A 23,593-nucleotide genomic window follows, 5' to 3' on the forward strand; every position below is an offset into this window, starting at 1 on the left:
GTCCAAAATGTGACAAAAAGTCATAGTATAGTATTTTGACCAAAATGTGACCTAAAAAGTCATAATTTAGTATGTCAGTCCAAAAATTGACAAAAAGTCATATTTAGTATGTGTCCAAAAATTGACAAAAGTCATAGTTTATTCTGCGCCGCATGAGACAAAAAAAAAAGTCATTAAATATTTTGACCAAAATGATACGAAAGTTAAGTATGTCGTCCAAAATGTGACAAAAAAGTCATATGTCATATGTCGTCCCAAATGAGACAAAAAAGTCATTGTTTAGTATGTAGTCCAAAATGAGACAAAAAAGTCATAGTTTAGTATTTTGACCAAAATGTGACGAAAAAGTCATAATTTAGTATGTCGTCCAAAAATTGACAAAAAAGTCATAGTTTAGTATGTTGTCCAAAAATTGACAAAAAAGTCATAGTTTAGTATGTCGGCCAAAACATGACAAAAAAAAGTCATTGTTAAGTATTTTGACCAAAATGATACGAAAGTTAAGTATGTCGTCCAAAATGTGACAAAAAAGTCATATGTCATGTCATATGTCGTCCCAAATGAGACAAAAAAGTCATTGTTTAGTATGTCGTCCCAAATGAGACAAAAAAGTCATAGTTTATTATGTTGTCCAAAAATTGACAAAAAAGTCATAGTTTAGTATGTCGTCCAAAATTTGACAAAACAGTCATAGTTTAGTATGTCTTCCAAAATGAGACAAAAAAGTCATAGTTTAGTATGTCGTCCAAAATGAGACAAAAAGTCATAGTTTAGTATGTAGTCCAAAATTGACAAAAAGTCATAGTTTAGTATGTCCAAAAATTGACAAAAAAGTCATAGTTTAGTATGTCGGCCAAAACATGACAAAAAAGTAATTGTTAAGTATTTTGACCAAAATGATACGAAAGTTAAGTATGTCGTCCAAAATGTGACAAAAAAAGTCATAGTTTAGTATGTAGTGCGTTTGTTTACAATCGTAAACTTGTGGTGTCCTCTAGGTGGCAGCATCATTTCCACACCTGTGGGATTGTGTACAGACCAATAGGAAGACACTACAAAAGAGGGTTTTTTAAATTTCGTGCTACACTTGTGGAAACAACTGTTGGATGGTGAACTGTGCAGTTGTGGTCAAGGCAATGAAAAAAAGGTGTCATTTAGCGACTTTTAGGACAGCCAACAGCGACTTTCCTTACTGAGGAGTTGGCAACAGTACCGGGCGGGCTGGTAGCCAACAACATTCATGTACACGAAATAACACCAATCAAGCTGTTGACTGAGATTAGGACCTCCTACCTCATTAACATATGGACACAGAAATTAAATAAATAAATGTAAGTGAACAGAAATGTAGAAATAAATGCAAAGCACTTATTTATTAATGTATTTATTTATTGCTGTATTTAGTCACACATTTATTCATGTATTTATTTATTTCAGTATTTATTTATACATTTATTTATGTATTTATTTATTTATATATTTATTCATATCTGTATTTATTTATTTATTTATTAACCCAGAGAAAAGCCACGCACACACACACACACACACACACACAGGGAGAACATGAAAAACTGGTATGTCGTCCAAAAATTGACGAAAAAATGGACAAAAGAAAGTTTACGACGAACATGAAAAACTCCAGAGAAAAATACTTGTTCCAACTGGGTCTCAAACCCAGGTGTTCTTGTTGCAAAGGCAAGAGCACTAACCACTACACCAGCCGTGTAGCCCAGCATCCTGCACAGACATTCTTAAATACTTCAGCGTGACCTTTTTTTGACATTTGTTATTGCTGTTATTGAAAGACGTCCAACGTTTAAAAAAGTGTAAAAATGTAGTGGTGCCGGTACAAACACAGGTGTTTAAGCCTCGGCTGTGGTCTGTGCTCTTGACTGTTTTTGTTTTCTTTAATTATCCTCTCACCTCATTTGCTCACAACAGCAACCAACGCTACGATTCACAGTACAAAAAACACAAAAACATAAAACAGCCGGTGGGTTTTAGTGAATTTGTGGTTATTTTATTGAAAAACAGTGACTGTGGATTATTTGAGCCGAAAGCATTTTTTTTCCCTGAATTACTTACTACCAAACAAGTCTCTCAACTATACTACGTTAAGATGAAATACAGTTTAACAGTCAAGACGTTACAACACAATGCTGATGCAAACACAGCAGGGAGGAAGAAAAAAAAAAAAAAGCGATTTCATAACACAAAAAAAACAAAACACCATCCAAATATTTAACCTGCTCTTATCACACACACGGCATTGTTGTTCTGTGGAAAAACTGCCTTCAATGTAGCCTTTGATTAAACGGTGTTGAAGGACGTCACAACTCCAGCATCTGCTCACCAGACAACTGACCACAGAGACCATTACACAGCCGTTTGTGTACCATTAAATACATTAGTCATTGTATTGCAGTGAGGGGAGTTTCCAAATCATCAATTTTTGTGTGTGTATATGTGTATGTGTATATGTGTATATATATATATACATATATATACACATATATACATATATATACATATACATATATATATACACATATACATATATATATATACATACATATACATATATACATACACATATATATACACACATATATGCATTATGCATATATGCACACATCCATGTTTAATAATAATAAGCAGGTCCTAAACAATCAGGCTTCACAGATAATATAGAATATGTTTTTCATATTTGAAGGAAAGTCTGGATTGAAAAGGTTAATGTCTTTTTTTTTTCCTCACGTCATTCCTCAGGAGGTTATGCTCTACTTCATAAATATATTCAAGACTCAGTTGATGCATTTTTTGTTTCTTTTTTTAAAAAAGGACATGGTTATTCCTGTCTAAACAATATCACTACATTAAGAGACTATTATCACATGTGCACTTAAATTAACACGTATCCATCACAGTTTTTAACCACACCTTTCTCTTAGTCCTCTTCCGAGCTCACGCTGACAAACAACATAATTTAAACATTGTAAAAGACATAATTGTGAGTAAACAGACACAGTCAGTAATATGTGCTAAAACATAGGGCCTCGCTAGATTAGTGTGAAAACTTTGTAACAAGGATCGTGACTCTTTTCTTTTTCTCCCCGTTTCAACTTCATGATCCTTGAGAGTCAGGTGTTGAAATAAAATAAAAATCCTTAAGTGTCATTGCAGTTTGTGACAGGAGCAAAAATCTCTCTTCACGCAAAACCTCAAGATTAACGGATGTAAAATACATGAACCACAATGACATTACTGCACATCGGGGTGTGACGGGGACTAAAATATGGGTAAATAGAACATGATTTTTAAGGGAAAACAAACTGACCTGATATCAAATAATACCAAAGGACATTAAAAACATTAAACACTCAAACAGTCCACAGTTGGAAGTGAGATTCTGCCTTGTGGACAAAAGCAGCAAAAGTGAGTAATAGTTATTCTATTAGAAATACAGATTAAATGTCCCTTTGTGATAGTATGAGGGGAAGTGTATTTTCTTTTCTTTGTTCACAGAGTGTTTGTGGCTGTCTATAGGTATGGGTACTGCGTGAGGCGCCTGGGACTCAGCTGGTAGGCACTGTAAGCCTCGGCCCGTGGCGTCACACTAACATACGGAGAACCAGTGGTGAACTGATGCTGGTAGGCCGCGGGGAGGCCGTGCAGCAGGCTACTGACGGAATCCCTGCGGCTGGCCGAGTCTCTCCTGGAGGACGAGGTGTACGTTGCTGCATAGGTGGAGGGCGAGTGTCCGTGGCTGCTGTGGCCACGGCCCAGCAGATGCTCCATGGCCTGAGACGCTGAGGACAGGGCAGTGGAGGCCGGGTACGTGTACAGGCCGGAGCCGGAGGCCGTGGCCCCTGTCAGCGCAGACACTTCTGGGAAGTTGTAGTGAGAGGCCGAGACGGCCGGAGGGAAAGTCTGCTGCCGACGCAAAGATGAGTCAGTGTGGGACAAACCCGAACGCTCCTGAGATGAAGAAACCACCGGTTGAACCTAAACAGCAACGACAAGGCAGGCAGACAACAATCAGCGAGGAGTGAATTTTGAAACCTGTCTCAACTCGTTAACATGAAAATCCTCCTTTCATTTTCGTTTACACATTACTGTATAGTAAAGCTGCAGTGTTTGGTCAGTCAGTCATCATCTACCACTTTATCCTCCACCAGAGGGTCGCTGTGCCAATCTCAGCTACATCGGGCGATAGGCAGGGTACACCCTGGACAGTTCACCAGTCCATTGCAGGGCCACACACAGATAGAGACAAACAACCATTCACTCTCACACTCACTTCTATGGTCAATTTACCCAATCCCCACATTGCATGTTTTTGGACTGTGGGAGGAAGCCGGAGAACCCGGAGAGAACCCACGCACACACGGGGAGAACATGCAAACTCCATAATCTGGAATCTCAAAACTGTGAACCTATGACCTTTTAGTTGTACCCCAAACCTATTTGTAGTCATCTCTCGCTTTACTGGTGAAAAGAGAAACAAGATCTAAACACCGACACACTGAGAAACACACAGAGTTGAGTGGAACAGGTAGACTCAGTCAACATAAGTAAACTTATTTCACAATAGTTTGAATGTGTTTTATAATGTTGTGTATTAAAAGTTATACACAACAGTTAACATAATGTAATATAACAAATGTATAACAGTTTTTAAACACAGAACACTGTACTGCAGTGCTGACACAATGCAGAAAGGAGAGACAGACAAGTATACATTTGTTGTTTTTAAACTGCTATATTTTTTAAATCAGATGGGAGGGAAAAAAACTGGCCAAACATTGACGAATAAATAAATAGACATCTTACATCGGCTACACTGATTTAACATCAGCAGTGGCAGGATTAAGTTGATTACGATAAATCAGTTTACCTCTTATAAAGAGTGAACCTTTCATTCTCCAGACTGCTCGTCAAAAAAGCTAACTTTCAGAGAGAAACATTTAAAAAAAAAAAGAGTCGTGGGCGTTGGACAAAGCAACATTTTCCCACAATGCCAGAACAAATTATCTTTGTGCAGATTCTCAGTAGCTGCTCCTTGAATCTGCCTGTGTTTGAACAATGCTTTGTTTTTGGTTCTCACGTTTGTTTCACAGCTGATAAACTCACTGGTGTTTGCTTGAACCCTGTCTTTAAATTATACTGTCAGTAATACAGAAAAAGATCTTACGTGACTGTATTCAAAACATTTCATTGGAAATTCACACACAATCTAGTAATTCATACAACACCTCACCTGGCTCAGGTTCAATGGGTGTGACTGACTTGGCACTAGTCCATGCTGCTCCACACTCTCCCCAGAACTGCACGGCTGCCGGTTGGATCGTTTAGGTTTTATGTAGTTTACTGGGGAATAAAAGTTTAAGTAAATTTATGACACTGCTTTTAACCAAATAAAATGTGTTGACGGCGCGATGAGCGACTCTCACCAGTCTCCAAACGTCCACGTGAAGCCCCTCCTTTCTCAGAAGCCTGTGTTTTCACTGAAGGTGCCACCACAGCCAGAGACTTGACGTGGCGTGATGACACACTGCTGGCTGGGTTGAGCGTGCGGGGCAGAGGGGTCAGAGGGCTGGCAGTCGACGAGTCGGAGTCGTGCACCGTCACGCAGCTGATTACGTTAGTGCGCTGGCTCAGACTGACGCTGTGTGAAGACAGGAACGGTGTAATTAGTGGCTATACACCAGAGACGTGAACCTAATTGAACCCAGTACAAAGGGCAGTAAACATAATTCCTACAAAAAAATACAAATACAAAACCATACAGTAATTAATTCAAAAATACAATACTGTTACAATTTTAACAATAACACTTTTCCACTGATGTATTTACTGCAACTGCAAACTGTTATTTCAAAAAGAAAACAACAAAAACAGATGATGGAAATATGACTACACTAGCGTAAGGACAAGAAATGATAACAGTAAGCCAAATGACGCCAAATTAACTATATCGATACAAGCAATAATGTCCCATGTTATATCTCATTTAGATATACATTAAAATATCGAGATCTCGCCCAACCCTGGGCATTTTCTTTAACCACTGTATCACGGATGTATAGATTGTGGCACCACATACACACCAGAGACAAAACAAGTCGAAGGAAGTAGAAAACATGAGCAAAACTGAAGGTAAAAGGTTAAAAAATATCATCTTCTCAACATGTGACCTAATTTCTAAATGAAAACGATTCTTCTGCATTTTATTTCATGAGCAGCATCGCAAATAAACAATCCCATTTTCCTCTTGTTGCTGCCTTCTCCTTTACATCATGTGGAGATGGGGAAGAGGAAGAGAGTTGAGAGTTTACAAGCAGCGGTGCTGAGTGAGTGCGGCACAGAACATAGGAGAAAGTGTGTGCGAAGGAGAAATAAATACAAAATGGATGGTGATGAAAACCCAGGTGGTAGTGATGAGAAACACACAACCACCTGACCTGAGCTTGTGCCGATCGTGACCTTAAGCCTGTTATTTTTTGACTAGTGGGAAATAGAGTGCATGAGAAATGTCATGAGCAATTAACAATGCTCATATTTAACTGTTTGTTAGGAATCCATCAGTCATCTTAGTGTTGGTTAGTGCAAAGGTACAGGATTATCCCTGTAGTGGAGATGGGCAGTTCAAGCACAAATGCCGTCTACCTGAATCAGACCTATTTTTGTTTTAGGATGCGACTAACATTTATTTTCATAAATCAATTAATCTGTCATTTAATTTCTCTATTAATTGAGAAAATGTTGATCTGTGTTTTTCAATCCTGGAAATGATGGTGTTTCTCAAATGGCTTGTGTCGTCCACAAACCAAAATGATTCTGTTTTAATGATTTCTTTATGTGGAGCATAGACACAAATCAGAAAAAAAACCAACACTCAACACACAAACCGGTTGATTATCAAAATAGTTGACAATGAATTTAGCAATACATGAATTGTGTCAGCCCTCCTGGTCAGAGAGAAACTGCCCACTTCAGGCAAACAAACAACAACAAAGTTGAGTGCACAAGGTGTGAGCTAACATGATGCATTCATAAGCTCCCGGTATACAAGCAAGAAAATCTAATCCCTGCAGATACACATGGATTCCACAAACTAAATGCTGCCACCTTGAGGTAAAAGTTGGAGCCGAAATAATTGGTTTAATCCACGTTCAGTTTTGCTTCTTTTTAAACATCAACAGTTGCATTACTAACCACCTTTTTTACATTCAACCAAATAATCAAATACTGACACCTATTGTAACAGCTATGATGGAAGATAACAGGAGCCACAACAATCTCAGTTTTGAGAGGCCGAAACTCAGAAAAAAAACAAACGTGTTTATTTGAGAGGAGCATCTTTTCATACCTGGCAGGATGGAACTTGCGCTCGTCTTCTGTGTCAGTGTCACTGTGAATCGTGATGATGCTGACTGCCGGGCTTGGTGTGTCAGAGATGATGATTGGCTGGGACAACGTGGCGCTGGAACTAGTCGGGTCACAACCACCACTGCCAAGTAATGATGCAGTGGGCACACCCCTAAAAACAAACAAACATCAAAACACATAAAAAGTGAATATTGAAAATGACAAGGAGAAAAGGTTTGGTGCAGATCTTTCAGGAAAAACACAAGATGGAGTAATTTTCCAAGAAGAATCAGAAGTAGACAAACTGCAATAAAGTTGTAAGTCAGTGCTCCCTGTCAAGACACAGTTTAACTTCATGTCTGTCCAGACTCTTAAATGCAGTGAAGACTTAATTATATCCACTGTATTTTGTTGTAATAGGCTCAACATTTCTTGATTTATGGCCAAAGAAATTTGCTCAACATTCATAAAAAAAAATGCTGGAAAAATAGTTTATCTACCTGTTCCTGTTCTCTCCACGTCTGGCTTTCACCTTCTTCCTCTCCTGCTGAGTCCTAGCTTGGTTCGTGGTCCTGTAATGGTTTAAGGTTGGAACAGGTTAATGATGGACACCAATGGTAAAGATTATGATATGATACGTGAAAAAGAAAGCTCCTTATTCTGAAAGGGTTTTATGATAATCAATAGCCACACTGTGCAAAGATTGGCTGACTGACCTCCAGCTGTGTCCCTGCTGTGTGGCAGCATCCGAGTGATGTGTTTCGAGGGGAGACTCGGGAACAGTGGACTGGTGGGCAGAGCTGTGGATGGCCACACCCGGGACCTGCTGCCATGATGATGGTATGAGGATCTGCTGGGTGCCAGTGGGCCAAGCCTGCTGAGAAAAGAAAAAAAGACACTTACAATTCAGAGACTAATATCAAGGATCAGCATTTAAGAAATCCACAAATGATTTAGTTACTGGAATGGGCCAGGCAAACTGAGCCATGCTGAGAAACAAATTCAAAGACTGAAAACAGAGAAGGCACAACAATGGGGCAAATCTCTACTACGAGCAAAAGCATAAAGCTAAAGTAAGCGAGCAACTTTTCCAAGCCATTCCTTTATTATAGCATAGCCCTACAACATATTTACAAGAGGATAACATGCAAAGCACAGACAAATTTAACATTTAAGAACAGGTCAGATTGTAAAGAAAAGTTCACAAAGAACCATGGTGCCTGTTAAAGAAGAAACATTTGAGAGAGATTAGTTCACTTCACTGATTCCAAAAAGTCTGTTGATAAGCTGTCTTGAGGGGGAAAAAAAACATGCCACGTGTTCTGGGGCTGAAACAAAAGGTGTGTCAGAACAGGCTGTGGAGTATGGATTTTAGTCAACTCTGTAGCTGCAACCTCCTGTGCTGAAAATCAAGGATGGATGTAACAAGAGAAGCTGCAAGCAAAGCGCAGACCAACTCAGCAGCACATGCGCTCAATGCCCTCAGCACACCTATGAGAGAAGACTGAGGGAGGGAACGACTGAGTGTGAATGGTGTGAAAAGACTGTTTTGTCAGGTGTGGACACCCTGAAATATTTTTCTCTATTAATATAATATTACAAGAGAGAATTTAAATCATAAACACCAAAACACACAATGGTGATTTTTGTTTAAAATTATTATTGATCAGCCATTATTCTGACAACCATGGCATGTCCACATTATGTGGAGTGACAAGGTAATAATAAGATACATATCCCCATACAGTGTGTAGCACAGACGGAAAGGAACATTTGCAAATGCATGAGAAAGAAAATGGAAAGTGGGGCCAGAGAGAGATGGCATTGTTAGTGGTATAGCGAGTGTGCATGTGCATGTGCATGTCTCTTCAGGGATGTCATCATTGCTTTACCAGCACTGTGGCTGTGTGCTCCAGTAGGGTGGGCCGACCCACCCCGGTGCCCAGCCCCAGGGGCAGAGAATACTGTGGGGCTATGCCTGCTGAGGGTGGGTGAAGGGTGGCCACCATCAGGGGTGTGCAGGAACCCTGGAGGGAGCGGAGGATAGGTGAGGGCAATGTTAGGGTAAGGATAGAAAACGTACGTCCTTCAAGGCTGTATCATTTTCATCACAACAAAAGGGATGGAGCAGATAAAACCAGCTGCACAAGAGATGCACACTTCATCACAAGAGATACCACTAGCCATCTGACCTCTGCTGGATCTAGAGCCGTCACATTTAATCCAAAATTTGGATATATATTAGAACTTGATGACGAAAATTCAAATTCAAAGATTTCAATATATACAGCCTAAATGTGCATCAGACAGTCTGAAGTATTCAGCTCATGGTCCAGCAGAGGGCACTATGAGCACATAAGAAAAATTATACATCCACGCTGTGTTTTGTTGTGAAGACAGGGACACGACCAAGTGAGTGAGGCAGTGGAGGAGACATCACTGACGGTCAATGAGAGTTCAACCTCATGTGAATAACAGTAAGAGTAATAATAACTAATGTTGTTATGTTTGTGTGTGGGCAAGGGAACATACAAAGGTCCTTAATGGAATGAATAGGGAATCATGTAGAGTCAAGCAATTATTCCTATTTTTAGCAAACAACCTATTGTGCCAGATGAGTCTCCTGCCCTAAACATCTGGATTCCATCCCAGACAGGAAAACTGGGAATAAGAGAGGCCTGGCAGTCAACTCCGGTTTGTAAGCAAATCCAAAGCAGGGTGCATCATCAGCAAAAACAACTTTGACCATGTCACTAAAGCCACCCCTGTTACTGCAAAACACTGATGTGTGTGTCAACACAGTGAAATAACAAAAATCTTGTCTGAAAATAAAACCAGTTATTTGAAGATCATAGTCCACCCGTCTTTCCAACCACACTTTGGCCAGCTGTGATGGCAGTAAAGAGGAGAGGGGACATGAAAACCACAACAGGATGAACTCAGAATATCCACCACGATGGCACCACTGCCAACATGTTCACATGTTCACTCGTGGATGATCCCACATATTTACAGAAACCTGGAGATTAGATAACTGATGCACAGACAATAAATACATCTGGCCATGAGCACAGCTGCACAATATTGGGTAAACATGCAATATGCAAAAAAAATGTTGAATATTGTGATGACTTACAATTAATAATCAAATACTCAAGTATACAGTTGTTTGTTTTCAGCTTTGAGTTCAGTGCCAACAGTTCAGACACTGAAATTAATATTAATTATGTTTCATTCCCACATCATGGTTTAATTTTCTTCTACTCTAAATTAACATGTAAAATAAATCTGAATTCAACTGCAAGGTCTATCATTGTCCACTCAGTTCTCTCTTGACATATGATGGGTGAATTTAAGCCAAATTGGAAGAAAATAAACAAAGGTCAAACAAATCTAGTACAAGGAATAATCTACATTTATCGCAGGTAAAGCAGTTTTTGTAATATGCATGTTGTGTATCTTGATATTGTGAGAAAATACTGACAAACTAGCCAAAATAATTTCACAAGAATGGTAATTTGCCTTTCCCCATTCTTTACATTCTTTTAAAGAAGTTGGTTCTTTGACATTTAAATGTCAGTATCATTTAATTATTTTGTATTTTAGAGATACTGTATACCAATTCATTGAGAAAAGACAGAGGTCTAAGCTGACACATGCTGAGCCATTCAGATGGAAAATGCGGCTATGAACCATGTTCCCATCAGTGTGAATAGAGGTATATGTACAGAACATGTCATTGCAATTCCTGTCAACCTCAGGTAGGAGCATGAGTCATTCCAGCAGTGTACACAGTATGAACTGCGTACGGTTCCTGTAACTCTCAGGTCACAGCTCTACTGGAAACATGTAGAACATTCTGTGGTAAATCCTGAAAAAGTTTGAAAATTAGCCAATGCAAGTTAATTATTTCTGTTGTAATGCCAGAGGTTACCCAAAATGAAAATTACAAGACAAACAAACAAGAATTGTATCTCTTGTTTGATGGTACATTTACACAAACCAGTAAGTATTACCTCCTCTCACAACAGTACACTCACAAACACACTTAAAAAATACACAAACACTATACAAGTATACAAACACTGCCCAAACTCTTACCTGTGTGAGCATACTTGGCTGGATCTGCAACGACTGGGCAGATTGGTTCTGAGGTACAATAGGTACAGAGTTCTCCATCCTCACAGGAAAACTGGAACTCTTATTGGATGGCTGTAGCCCTGGAAAAGGACAAACGCACAAAAACAACTTCAGGCAACAAGTCGAGAATGTCACGCACGACGGAATATCATGGACACATGTACAGACACACATGGAGTCTGAGTTGACTGTCTAGAGCTAGACTATATCTCTGAGTGCTACCGGATGCTGAAACATGTTTTCTTTGTCAAAATGTCATTGGAAAAAAAAGAAAAAAAAAAGATGAAATGAAATGTATGATGACAATGGGGGCGGGACTAGATAAGCTTTGCTTCTCCCGCTTTCCCTTTCGGTTATGTATATTGTGTGAACTGCACTGTTGTGTGATGAGTGATCTAAATGTCATGACCAAAATAAATAAATAAGTATCTTTTTGTCCTCCAACAGTCAGTGCCTTTATGCATTTCTGGTAATAGGTGATGTGTGTGAGTATTGTTATTCCTGTTATAAAAGACAAATAGCCTTCGGACTGTCAGCATTTAAAGGATAAAACAAATTCAAAAACTGTTGGTTTGGCATTTAGCTATAAAACAAAAGTTTCAGTCCAGAAATGAATACTCTCTACAGTTGACATGTCCTGTGACATGTCATATTCAAATTATTATTTTTTTATTTCTTTCCTTTAATCTTGACCACAATGAAGTTCTTTGTGTAGTTTAGCCTTGCCTTCACCTTGAATAGTGGAGGGTGGGCAGACAATGAGAGTCTGCTGGAAGGGTTCTGCCTGGCTACACAGCCCAGTAGGACGAGTTGGAATCGGCACACTCTGCTGAGCCAGCCCCGGAATGTTGATGGTCGCTTGCTGATACAGCGCTGGCTGGTAGTTCAACAGAGGCACCGCTCCTCCCGCAGAAGGCACCTTGATGAAAAATACCATGAATCAATACAAGCGGAGACTTGAGTCACAGGTTCCTTAACATATGCTAAAGTTGACTGTTAAGTGGGCCATGCCTGGTTGTGCTGGTTGAGTTGGCTACTGAAGGTAACAGTGAGGTTCCCTGCTGAAGCACTGGGGACAGCACTGGTGGAGTACAAGGACTTGCCAGTGTCATAGGAGCTGCGGCGCTTGCAAATCTCCATGTTCTGGAAGCATGATTTCACACTGGAGAGAATTGATGAACAGTGAGTGATTTCATTCCAATAAACACACCTCAATTAACACAGTGAGGACATCGGAGTAAAACACTTACTGAGAGCTGTGGGGATAATCCATGAGGTGGCTCATCGTCACAAAGGGGTGACCCAGGGTTTTTGTGGGTGTGATCCTTTTGTCTGCATCCAGACGGAGCATCCGCTTCAAGAGGTCTATAAACTCTCGTCGATCAGCTTTTTCAGCCAACATGTCCGTCCCCTCCAAATGAGATGACAAATTGACCTAGAATTTACATATTTATGTCAACATAATCAAACTAACAACATGTAAATAAAATAAAAACATACAAATATAGAAAAAAGAAAGAAAAAAAGTGGGCAAAACGCACATACAATGCAGTGATAGTAGTAAATGTGATGATCTACCTGCATCATGTCATCCAGACAGTTGAAGATGTACTTCCTGGCCTCCTTGGACTTTATGCCCATCTCCATTTCATGCTCTGATGGGGTCTGGGGAAAAGAAAAAAAAAAAAAAATCACATTTGAAGGCCAAAAAGAATTTGTTCAAGAACCTGCTCAAATTATGCATGTTCATCTCAAATAAGAAAATGAGAAATGGCACCAATACTTTACTTCTTGAAAATATTTACCTGTTTTTTGATACCTATAAAAATGTTTTATAAGCAGAAACTAAGCCTGTATTTAATAGTGGATTTATTCACCTTCAGCCTCCAGAGTGGGTAGCTAGAGTCAGGGCCACGGTTGAAGAAACGGCTGGTCTTTGTGCCGGCACTCAATAAGTACTCTGCTGGGAGGCCTTGAGTCTGGGAAATGTAACGAATCTGTAGGCGATACGGAGAGAACACAAGGAAACCATTACTGCAAGTCCCTTAAGGTTTGTAGTTGGGCTTAAATACTGAAGCACTTAAACCTCTTTGATTGAAAACAAAACAAGTACTTATTTACTCATGACTTGCTACTTAAAAGCGACATAGACCGGAAGCTCCAATTAATGCTGCGTTTGTGTGTGTATCTGCCTCATTACCTCGTTTATGAAACCGTAAAGTTTCAGAACAACAACAGTTCAGCTACTGCTGAGAAAATAGGGTTGTATTGTTTTCCTGGGCTCTGCGAAGCGGCTCGGCACTTCCGTATGTTGATGTTGTCATCAGTATACCTCACCACTCCTCTCACCACCGTAGCGCCTCCTGTTGCGGGCACTAGTCCGGGCACATCCGGTTGCGTACATTCAACCGCAGAAGAAGAACTACTCTCGTTGTAGCTGCTGAGATGCAGAGCATCCACCGTGCCAGAGGGGGAGCTGTGTATCTGAGAACTGGCCTACTAATTACGTCACTTCCAGGTACCTGGCCAATACCAGGACAGTGGGAAAGCTCTCGTTGGCTGGCCAATCACAACACAGTCCACGTTCTGGGGGTGCGATTTTGGTTTGAAACAGCACGGCTGATGAGTGCGTCAGTGAGGAGATATTTTGGTCGGCTCATTTGCAGCGACTATGAGGTTTTTAACCATGAAAACAAGTTAATATATTTAAGTAGACCTCCATAACTAACATATGTGCGATACATGCATTCGATGTCACCTTTAAGTTCTAAGCGTTTGCAGCCTGGTGGCCTTTACACAATATGAGTGCTAAATGACATGAGAATCCAAAGCACTTGTCTGCAGATATTTGAGGTGGTTTTACTCAGACTCAGTCTAAGGACAGAAGATGATTCTTCATGTACAGATTGTAAAGCTTGCCGAGGAAAACTACGGATTTGTGAATTTTGGTGGGACAATTTGAGGTCCTGCTGGAGGAGGCAGTGAACCAAACAGGATTCCACCAGCCCAGACCATGTCTCTAAATCTGAGGCAGGTTGTTGAGGTGCAGAAATTTGGCAACTAAAAAAAATGGTTGTTTTGGGAACATCATGATTTTTACAATAGCCCACAATGGACGAACAAACACACTTGGAAGGTGAGGGATATTCAACAGCAACATGCAACTTCATCAAAATAAAGCCTGGGAAATGCAATCACTGGTACTGACCTGGTCATACTCAGAGGCTCCAGGGTAGAGAGGCCAACCTAGAAACAGTTCAGCTATCACACAGCCTAAAGACCACATGTCAATGGCCTCACAGAAAGGCAAACCCAAGATGATCTCTGGAGCCCTAGACCGTAAAAAAGAAAATTAAAGAAATTAAAGACTAGTGCCAAAGAAAAACAGCTGGGTTGCATAAAAGTGGCTTATTTGGTAGCATCCATGCTTCATGACTGCAAGGAAGTGTATTATGATAAACAAAAGCACAGCCCAATGGCTTGCCACCAACCTGTAGTAGCGAGACTGTAAGTAGGTTGAGCAGACGGCCTTGGAAACATGACTTGCTGAGCCAAAGTCAATAACCTTCACCCTGTACGGCTGTCGAAGTGGGTCAACCAGCATGATGTTTTCAGGTTTTAGGTCTGCATGAATTAGGCCCAGGCTCTTCAACTTCATCAGTGCTGTAGCCACCTAAATATTCAAACATACAAATATTACCCAAGATGAAACACCAAGAATGAAAAATGGGTACTTTCAAGATGGCTGAAAAAAACTAGTAATATTGAGTGTGTATGTCAAACATTTGCTAACCTGCTGTAGGATGGGTCTAATGTGCCGTAGTGGGAGTGGACTAAACTTGCTGTGCTTCAGAAAATCATAAAGGTTCTGCTCCAGCATTTCAAACACCAAGCAGGTGTGGCCCTTGTGTTGGAAGCATTCATATGAACGCACAAAATTATATTCATCTGCGTTCTCTGCACTCAGCCGGTTCAGGATGCCCACCTATGAAAGAGGCACATACATTCACATCATGAATGGCAAGAACAATTCAGTGAATAATAATACAATACAGTAATATGTTGCAAGTTTCATTTGGCCAGTTTTCTCTACAATGACTAAAGCTGCCTCTTTATATGTCTTGTTTTGTCAACAAACCAAAAAAGGCAATTTAATGGGGCAAAGAAATCAAAGAAAACTTAAATCACAGTGCTCGATTCTAAATTATTTTTGAAAATTGACAGTTAACTGGGTAATTGAGGCAGGCTAGTTATTGAGTTATTGAGGCAGCTGAAAAATAATAACTATATTAATCTCATTTACCTCAATTTGGCCCTGACGAGCATAGGAAGGATGGTTCTTTAGGATCTTGATGGCAACAATCTCATTTGTGCCCCTCTTCCAACATTTAGCTACTTGTCCAAATGTGCCTCTTCCCAGGAACTCCAGCACTTCATAGCTACAGGACACTGAGCAGAGGATCTCATGCTGCACTAGCTGATAATCTCCTTCGCCATTGGAGCTGCTGCTCTTGGTGGTTGGAGCCGAGTGCGGTATAGATTGGCCTGTGCCCCCTCCACCACCTCCACCTGTACGATTGGAGTATGTTGCTGCAGGAGCCGAAAGCTCCTCTAATATTTGCACACTGCCACATCCACTCCCACTGCCTTCATTCGTCTCCTCAATTTTTCTCTTCTGCCCATGCCTGTGCGCCCTGGTTTCAGATGATGTCTCAGCATGAGTGTAAGAGGAGGACGTTGCATGCTCAGTGACACGTCGACTGGAACCTCGTGGAAGACTGCCAGTGCTATCAGCTGCCCGCACCACCACTTGACCCCTGGAGCCAGGAGCTGTAGGAGGGAAGACCAGAGAAGGTGCAAAGGGTGGCACAGCCATTGCAGGCGTGAAAGCGTACGCCGATTGGCCTGCTATGGAGCTGTAAGCTTCAGAGGTGGACACGTCCCAAACATTGCTCTCGACTTTCAGCTTCTTAACACGGCAAAAGGCACTGGAGGAGATGGAAGGGGGTGAGAAGACCTGCAGCTGAGAGCTCATAGCTGAAAAGAGATTTAAAGAAAATTTAGACATAACAAAAGGTACCCAAACCTCTTGAATTACCAAATAAACCCTATCATTTATTAAAATCATGAATCATAAGAACTCCTGGAGCCACTGCAGGTACTATTAGTGTAGTGATATTTGTCACACTGATTGTAGTGACCAAATCATAGAAATTAGATCAAGCTTGGTTTGTACATTAACAAAGACACAATCAGTAGTTTTCTCTGGACTCCAGCCAAATCTGGCCAGTTGTGACATGCAAAGTATGACTAGAGTTTTGTAGATCATTTGCAAACTTTTTGGGGAAAGAACTTGTTATTTACATTTGAAAGACTTACTCTAACAAGCCTTTATGGACACCAAGTTCATATTTGAGTTCCAAAATGTCTGACTTTCAAAAACATAACTTGTTGTTTGTTGTTTTACTTTTACTAAATGCACGACTGTTTAAAAATTAAATGACTCGGATCCGGAGACCTCTGACAAAAGGATCAAGCCAAACCGAACCGTAAATCAGTTAAAAAGCTGGGAGCAGCGAGCTGCATAAACTGCGGCTGTATGTGACTGTATCAGACCGAGTCTGTGCTCCGGTCATGGAGGACGTACTGAACAAATATTTTTAATTAGGACGTGTCAGAATGGTCAGTTATCAGCTCTATTTGACCTTTTCTTAAAAATGTGTGTGTTGGTACGTCGGTGAAATACGGTCGCTGACTAAATATGTGTGTTTTGGTCTACCACTTACACAGCTCTATTTGAGTGGGGAGGTTTGGAAAGGGGCTGCATATGCACTAAAACAACTGTTTAATTATAAGTCGTGCAAATGGACACCATACAAAGCTGGGACTACCAACCACCATCATGCACTATGTTGATATTTTATAGTCAATGAGTGTGTAGTTTTATTCGTGTCATGCACCAAAATGTGTCCAGCCTGTCTGAGATGCTACAATAACATGACAGAAAACCACATCCAGTCAAAAATATAGTGCTGTTCCTCCATGTTGGAAGGTATGTGACAAAAATTACTGAATTACTGAATCACAGATTTTCTTTGTGAACAGTAAATAGGAAAATGTATTAATTTTGCAGAAAAAAGGGCCTGTATCTCTGGACGTGATACACTTAATAAAACTAAAGGTTCATGTCATTTTCAACTTCTCCCAGATCACTAGAGCTGAAATGTCCCATTTTCCTCTGGAAATGAGCAGAAGCATCTGGTTTCAACTGCCAGGGGCAAAATTCCACATCTCAACTGAGCAAAGACACTTGAGCACTGCTCAGGTTACAGGTGTCACACTGCTTTGAATGGTAAACATTTTGAAAGAGGTTGAGTGGTCCTACAATAAATAAACCTGTTTTTGCACTGTTAGTGTTAGGTTTTATTTGTTTGTGTGTTTATCTGCGGGAGCTAATGGATACTGGAATTTCCGAGGGGATAAATTACGCAAAACTGTACAGCAAGTCACTATCTTAAGTTTAGTCTTACCTAAATTCACTTAAATATTTTATATTCATATAACTCAAACAATATTATGGCATAAATGTTATTCAATAGTTATGTTTTCTGTCTGTTTTTATTACTAAGTATTTCACTTGTTTTTACTATTACACTTCTGGTCCACAACAAAAAATACCACTTGAAGGACCAGTAAAGTATCACTTGTTATATTTCATTTATAACAAGATCTAATAAATGAAAGTAATAAATGAAGCTAACGTTGTGTTGTGAATGCTGACTTGAGACTGGTTGACATTGGTGGAAGTTCAGCCGTGATTGTTGTTGTTCAATAAGAAAAAATAAATTAACATCCCTGCTAAAAGCGTGATTAACCTGCCACTTTATTCGCCACGGAAATCTGAAGCTTACCACACTGAGACGGGCAATCTTATAAGAGCCAAATCAACAAGGCAACACTTCTTAGCTCGCTGATGCTAGCAAGTCAACGGTTGAACTTTCTGTTAATAATCTCTTGGACGGCTGATAAAAACTCAGACTTAATGTGTTTGAATGACACAGCGCGTATGCAATTAAACACAAGATGCTAAAAAAGATGCAACATACCGGACTGGATGGAATAACAGCGTCGAAAAACTGCTTCGTCCAAGGTTTAAATCCCACTCCAGTCTGCTGCTGGACTAGCCTTCTTCGATTAGCTTCCGCTAGCTACAGTTAGCTGCTAGTTAGCTGCTACAGTTAGCCGCTCGCTAGGCCTGCATTGTTTCTTCAGTCGATGAAATGCTAGCCATCAGGACAAGACGTCACAGAGCCCCGAACTCAGAGGAAAAACACCAGGGTCTCATTGTCTTACAACATTAAATGTCAAAATCCTTAAAAACTCGCACAGTTATTGATTAAAAAATAAAATAAATTATATTATAAAACCGCCTCTCTTGGAGCAGCGAAAGCCACTTTTCACCGGAACAAACCACGTCCTTATATCAGCTGCGAGCCTTACGGCATTTCCGCTCACTACCGTAATTACCATCAGCTTGATGGCGTAGACACACTGACGTTAGTGTTGTTTTAACAGGATATAAAGAGATTAAAAGTATTATTGAAGCGAATACAAATATGAATGTACGTCTGTCATACGACGCCACCGCGGTCTAAAGAGTGGTCGAGTCATGTGTTCGATGGTTTTTAGGCGTCAAGGGGAAAACGGGAAACAGCATTTTTTACGGTAAAAGAAAACGTGTAGTGGGAGGAATCAGTAATTTTCCGTGGAGGGCCAGACATATTCCACAGTTCTAGTAGATTTGACATCAAACCATGTGTTTTTTTCCGTCATTTACATGTATTTCTATATAACATATGCGATACAGTCACAGTTAGTGGCTATAAGGGAGAATCTGCGTATCTCTAGACCAGTCATTCCATGACCTCATGGTTTATAATGATTTAATTATAAAGGTTCTTGTTTTCCGCTTTAAAACATATGTTCACGATATTTTGTGTGTGTCATAATTAATTAAAGACACAAGCTTTTAATTTAGTCCAAGATCATCTCTGGGTCACAGGGCATTTCATTTAGGGGCCTTCAATACATTTTTAACTTTGAATGAGGGATAACTGCATTTCTACACACCTAGATAAATAGAACACAGTTCATTTTAGCAGATTTGAGCAATTTTTTTAAATTTATCTATGCAAATATTTTCTTTTAAAAATAACTTTTGTGTCTGAACCTAGGTTTTTAATAGGTTTATAAAATATTATTTAATTGATTTGAAAGTTGAACAAATTATTCATACAAAAAATTGGGGCACACCTTCATACTATGTCACTCACTGTACCACTGCCTTTAAATGTAAACTTTTTAAAAAATGATTATTTCCTCTAATGAATTATGAAATGCTTGTTTTAGTTGTCAATGCATAAATACACCGCAAATATTATAGCTGATAAATGTAATGCACACAATTATACTGGTTGTTCTTTTCAGTTAACACCTCTAACTGGTCGGCTGAGAAAAACTCACAATTAATGTGTTTGAATGACAAACTTTTCTAACTGGTCAAAAAGCGGGAATTTTATTCCAGAATAGTTGATATACAACAGATATTATGCATAGTAAACTACCTGTACCTTTATTTCTTGTCTAAATAGAAGAAAACAAGACCCACTGCTACCATTGTCTTCCACAAACCACAAGAGGAATACACATCAGGCAAAAATAAGTTAAAGTGCAAATTTTCTTTTTTTATTCTGATTTCATTTTACAGCAGAAATTATGTAAAGCATTCAGAAGACATTTTCCACATATAAGGGCAATATTCAAAACACTTTGCATGGCCTCAGCAACAAAATATTCTTTTAAAAACATCAACAATTTAATGATGCTTGTGCATGCACATTTGTAAGAACAGAAAAGAGAGGAAAAAACTAGGCTACAAAATAAAGAGGAATGACGGACTGTGAAAAGCATGGAGAACACAACAGCAGGCAAGGTGGGAATAGAGCAGGAAATGAGAGAGAGAGGGAGGGAAGACAGGGTGAAAGAAGAGGAGGGTGAGGAGAGGTCTAGCCATAGATTATCTATAAGGATCTACCATTCTAGCATGCATGTGGTGTTTGGCCACGCCCTCTCAAAACAAGGCCTGAAAGGTTATACCATTCATTTCTAAGCGGACTTATGAGAACAGAAGCCATTTCTGTGCATGTTTACCAGCTTTTTACTATGGCAATATTTCTTTGTTTGTTTGTATTGTTTTTTTTGTTGTTTTAATTTTTCCTTTTTTTTTTTACACTACATATTCTTTATTACAGTCACCATCCTCTCCACAAACATGAACATACTGATGGGTTTTCTGCAATCTGTGTGTTTAGCTACACACATACTGTATGTGTGTGTGTGTGTGTGTATTTTGCGTGTATTGGCAGGCGCAAGCATTTGGAGTTGGTGTGTGTGTGTGTGTATCTGTGCATGTACACGATATATATATAAAGCAGTTTTTTTTTGTGTGTGGTTGTGCTGATGTGAGAGGAGATTTAAGTGATACTGTTGAATGAATGCTCCTGACAGCGCTGTCCAAACCACGGCTGTCTCTCAGTGTGACAGAGATAAAGAAAATAAGTTCATAAAGATCTTCCAATTTTTTTTTTTTACATTATTTAAGAATATTTGTATAAGAATCTTGTGCGTTCAAGACAAACATATGTGTAGAAATGACTTTGAATTTACTTCGTATCCAAGTAAAAGCCTATAAAATAAGGGATTTGGAGATTTATTTTCCTTGTAGAAAAGGTGACACAAGTGAAAGGAACACTGTCAATCAAGAGGATGGTTTGGAAATCTGTGGATACTAAAGAGTGAAAGAACAACCGGAGAATCCTAAACATACTCATGTTTCTTTACATACACATGGATGAACAAATGCACACTGTCACCAGTGTTGCAAGTGTGTGTGCGTGTGTGTGTGTTGACATTACACTCCACATACCATCTCCCTGTTCTTTAACCCTGAGTAAAATCTAAGGGAGAGATTTAATTGTTCCCAAAGACATAAGCACAGAGAGAAAGGGTGTGGCTTTTTGTGTGTGTGTGTGACTGTACCATTGTGTATGTGTTGCCCGTGTGTGTGTGTGTGTGTGTGTGTGTGTGTGTGTGTGTGAGTCTCTCCCTGTGTGTGATTGCTCGTGAGTGAAAGACAAAGACAAAGAATGAAAGTCTGTGTGACAGTTATTTCTTCTGGAAAACTGCTGGGTTACACTTCCACTTAAATGCTGCAAGAACATTTTGTGAACAAAGACAGAACAAAGTGAATCCATGCAACGAAAAAAACACCACACTTTTCCTCCCAAACACTGACACTGGGACATTAAACAGAGGCTGAATTATAATATTGTTTTTTTTCTTCTAATACTGAAAAAATGCACAGACAAACGGGGCATTAGGCGACACTGTCATTTTGTCTTATAAACACAGAATCCATCAGGCCATATGGGTTCATTCATACCGTCGACAAATTACAGCTACCATGGGTTTGGGCAGAGTTGAACACTGTCAAGCACTCACAGCTTATTTTTTTTTGGAGGAACATACAATAGACATTTTTCCTGATTATTGTCTTGCACTTTTCTGTTATTGAGCAGGCACTTTCTAAAACAGAGCTTTCCAGAAGTTAAGAGTACACATCAAAGATGAATGGCAGTGACAATGGCAGAGAAAAGGAAAAGTCGATATAAATGATATGCAAAAAGAAATCAACAGAAACTAGGGTTGGGGAGGGGAGGGGGGGGAGGAGACATTCTGTTTGAGGATGGAGTGCTTTGACTGGAGGCCAGGCTGGATCTGCTGAACGTGTGATTAATGGTCTTAAAAGCTGTTATGTTGCTGAAGTACAACCACATTGTTTAGAATGTAGCACCCCCGTTCCCTTTTTTGGGTCATTGCATTGACATGAAAACAATCATAATTTTCATACTTGCATCATCATCATCATCATCATCATCCTCATCAAATACACGACAGTCTGCCACAGACAAACTTCAGAACTTGTAGGGAGCTTTACGGTTGAGCGAGCACTAGATCTCTTCTACGGTTTATTGTGTGCATGTTTGTGTTTGTGTGTGCGTGTGTTGCCTCTGTGGGTCTTACTGACAGCTTTCGGGTGTTGGTTTCCCCAACATAATATATTGTTAGGCAAAATAGCATTCATAATAATTGGCACTACTGGCAAAAAGGGTTTAATTTTTACTAGCCAAGAAACAAAAGCACAAAGTGTAAATGTGTTGTCTGAAAGATCGTTGTTTCAGCTAACTTTTGTTTTCCCACTTATAACTCTAACATTAGATTTTTCAGTTTTGCATGCTTTAACAAAATGTTCTTTTCAGTAACACTTATACTGGATACTCTTAAAGTGAAGCAGTTAAAATCCTCTCACAGTCCATAGCCACTAACATGTTCTTTTTGCTGTTTCTTTGTCTCATGCACATGACTCCATTTGTAATATCTACATTATTTACAAGCAATACAGCCATCCTGTGTACCCAGACCTCTGTCTTTAAGTTCTCATTATGGGAGTAAAATAATTTATAATCTTAAATACAGTCCTCTTATGAAAAAGTTTCAGGGTCCTCGTATCCCCTTACCTCGTCAGTTTATATACAGGAATATGCAATAGTCCAAAATATGGATTTGATCGCCCGTATGGGCTAATATGGGGACCAATGCCCTGTTTAGGGGCAGGTATAGGACCCATGTCCTGTACAGAGCACGCATAGAGACCTCTCAGAGTCAAGAAGAAGTCAAGGCAATGGTATGTGACTCTCTCCTCAAAACCACAGTTAGGATTTAGAGGTTCACGCAAAGAACAAACTAACAGAGACATTTAACCATTGGAACATGTCATATTTTACCACACAAGGGGGGAAAACCAGTCTCAAGCGAAACCACTCTTGAGCCAATCAAATTAATAATTATACCCTTGAATAAATTAAGTAAAAACAAAACAAAAAAAGAGAAGCACCCAAAATAAGTCATTTGTCCTTACACAGTTCACATTACACAGGGCAAGGATAAGTTGATGAGGACG

The 23,593-nt window shown here is 39.7% G+C and overlaps 1 protein-coding gene across 4 annotated transcripts; it reads right to left on the reverse strand.

Annotated features, from left to right (window-relative positions):
- Positions 1 to 2,815: 2,815 nt before the first annotated feature.
- Positions 2,816 to 19,007, reverse strand: hipk1b (homeodomain interacting protein kinase 1b). 4 transcript variants are annotated; one of them, XM_044023657.1, is made up of 18 exons: positions 18,621 to 19,007; positions 15,818 to 16,551; positions 15,308 to 15,499; positions 15,006 to 15,187; positions 14,723 to 14,846; positions 13,392 to 13,511; positions 13,093 to 13,179; positions 12,765 to 12,949; positions 12,526 to 12,676; positions 12,247 to 12,433; positions 11,476 to 11,594; positions 9,267 to 9,401; positions 8,091 to 8,248; positions 7,875 to 7,946; positions 7,376 to 7,546; positions 5,457 to 5,671; positions 5,264 to 5,373; positions 2,816 to 4,008 (listed from the first exon to the last, which is right to left on the reverse strand). In XM_044023657.1, exons 2-18 carry the CDS (start codon positions 16,547 to 16,549, stop codon positions 3,544 to 3,546), a joined length of 3,405 nt encoding a protein of 1,134 aa, XP_043879592.1. In that variant the 5' UTR covers positions 16,550 to 16,551; positions 18,621 to 19,007; the 3' UTR covers positions 2,816 to 3,543. The 4 variants fall into 4 exon arrangements, with proteins under 4 accessions (XP_043879592.1, XP_043879591.1, XP_043879594.1 ...); XM_044023656.1 differs by having other exon boundaries at positions 8,091 to 8,251; XM_044023659.1 differs by lacking the exon at positions 9,267 to 9,401.
- Between the last annotated feature and the right edge of the window lie 4,586 nt (positions 19,008 to 23,593).

The sequence above is a fragment of the Solea senegalensis genome, linkage group LG4 (assembly GCF_019176455.1).
Source record: "Solea senegalensis isolate Sse05_10M linkage group LG4, IFAPA_SoseM_1, whole genome shotgun sequence".
Lineage (NCBI taxonomy): Eukaryota > Metazoa > Chordata > Actinopteri > Pleuronectiformes > Soleidae > Solea > Solea senegalensis.

Coding starts and splice junctions, on each gene's coding strand:
- hipk1b (XM_044023656.1), bottom strand. CDS start 16,549: ATGAGCTCTCAGCTGCAGGTCTTCTCACCCCCTTCCATCTCCTCCAGT. Junction 12,950..13,092: donor GTCTGGATGACATGATGCAG/GTAGATCATCAC, acceptor TGTAAATTCTAG/GTCAATTTGTCATCTCATTT. Junction 7,947..8,090: donor CAGCAGGGACACAGCTGGAG/GTCAGTCAGCCA, acceptor AAACCATTACAG/GACCACGAACCAAGCTAGGA.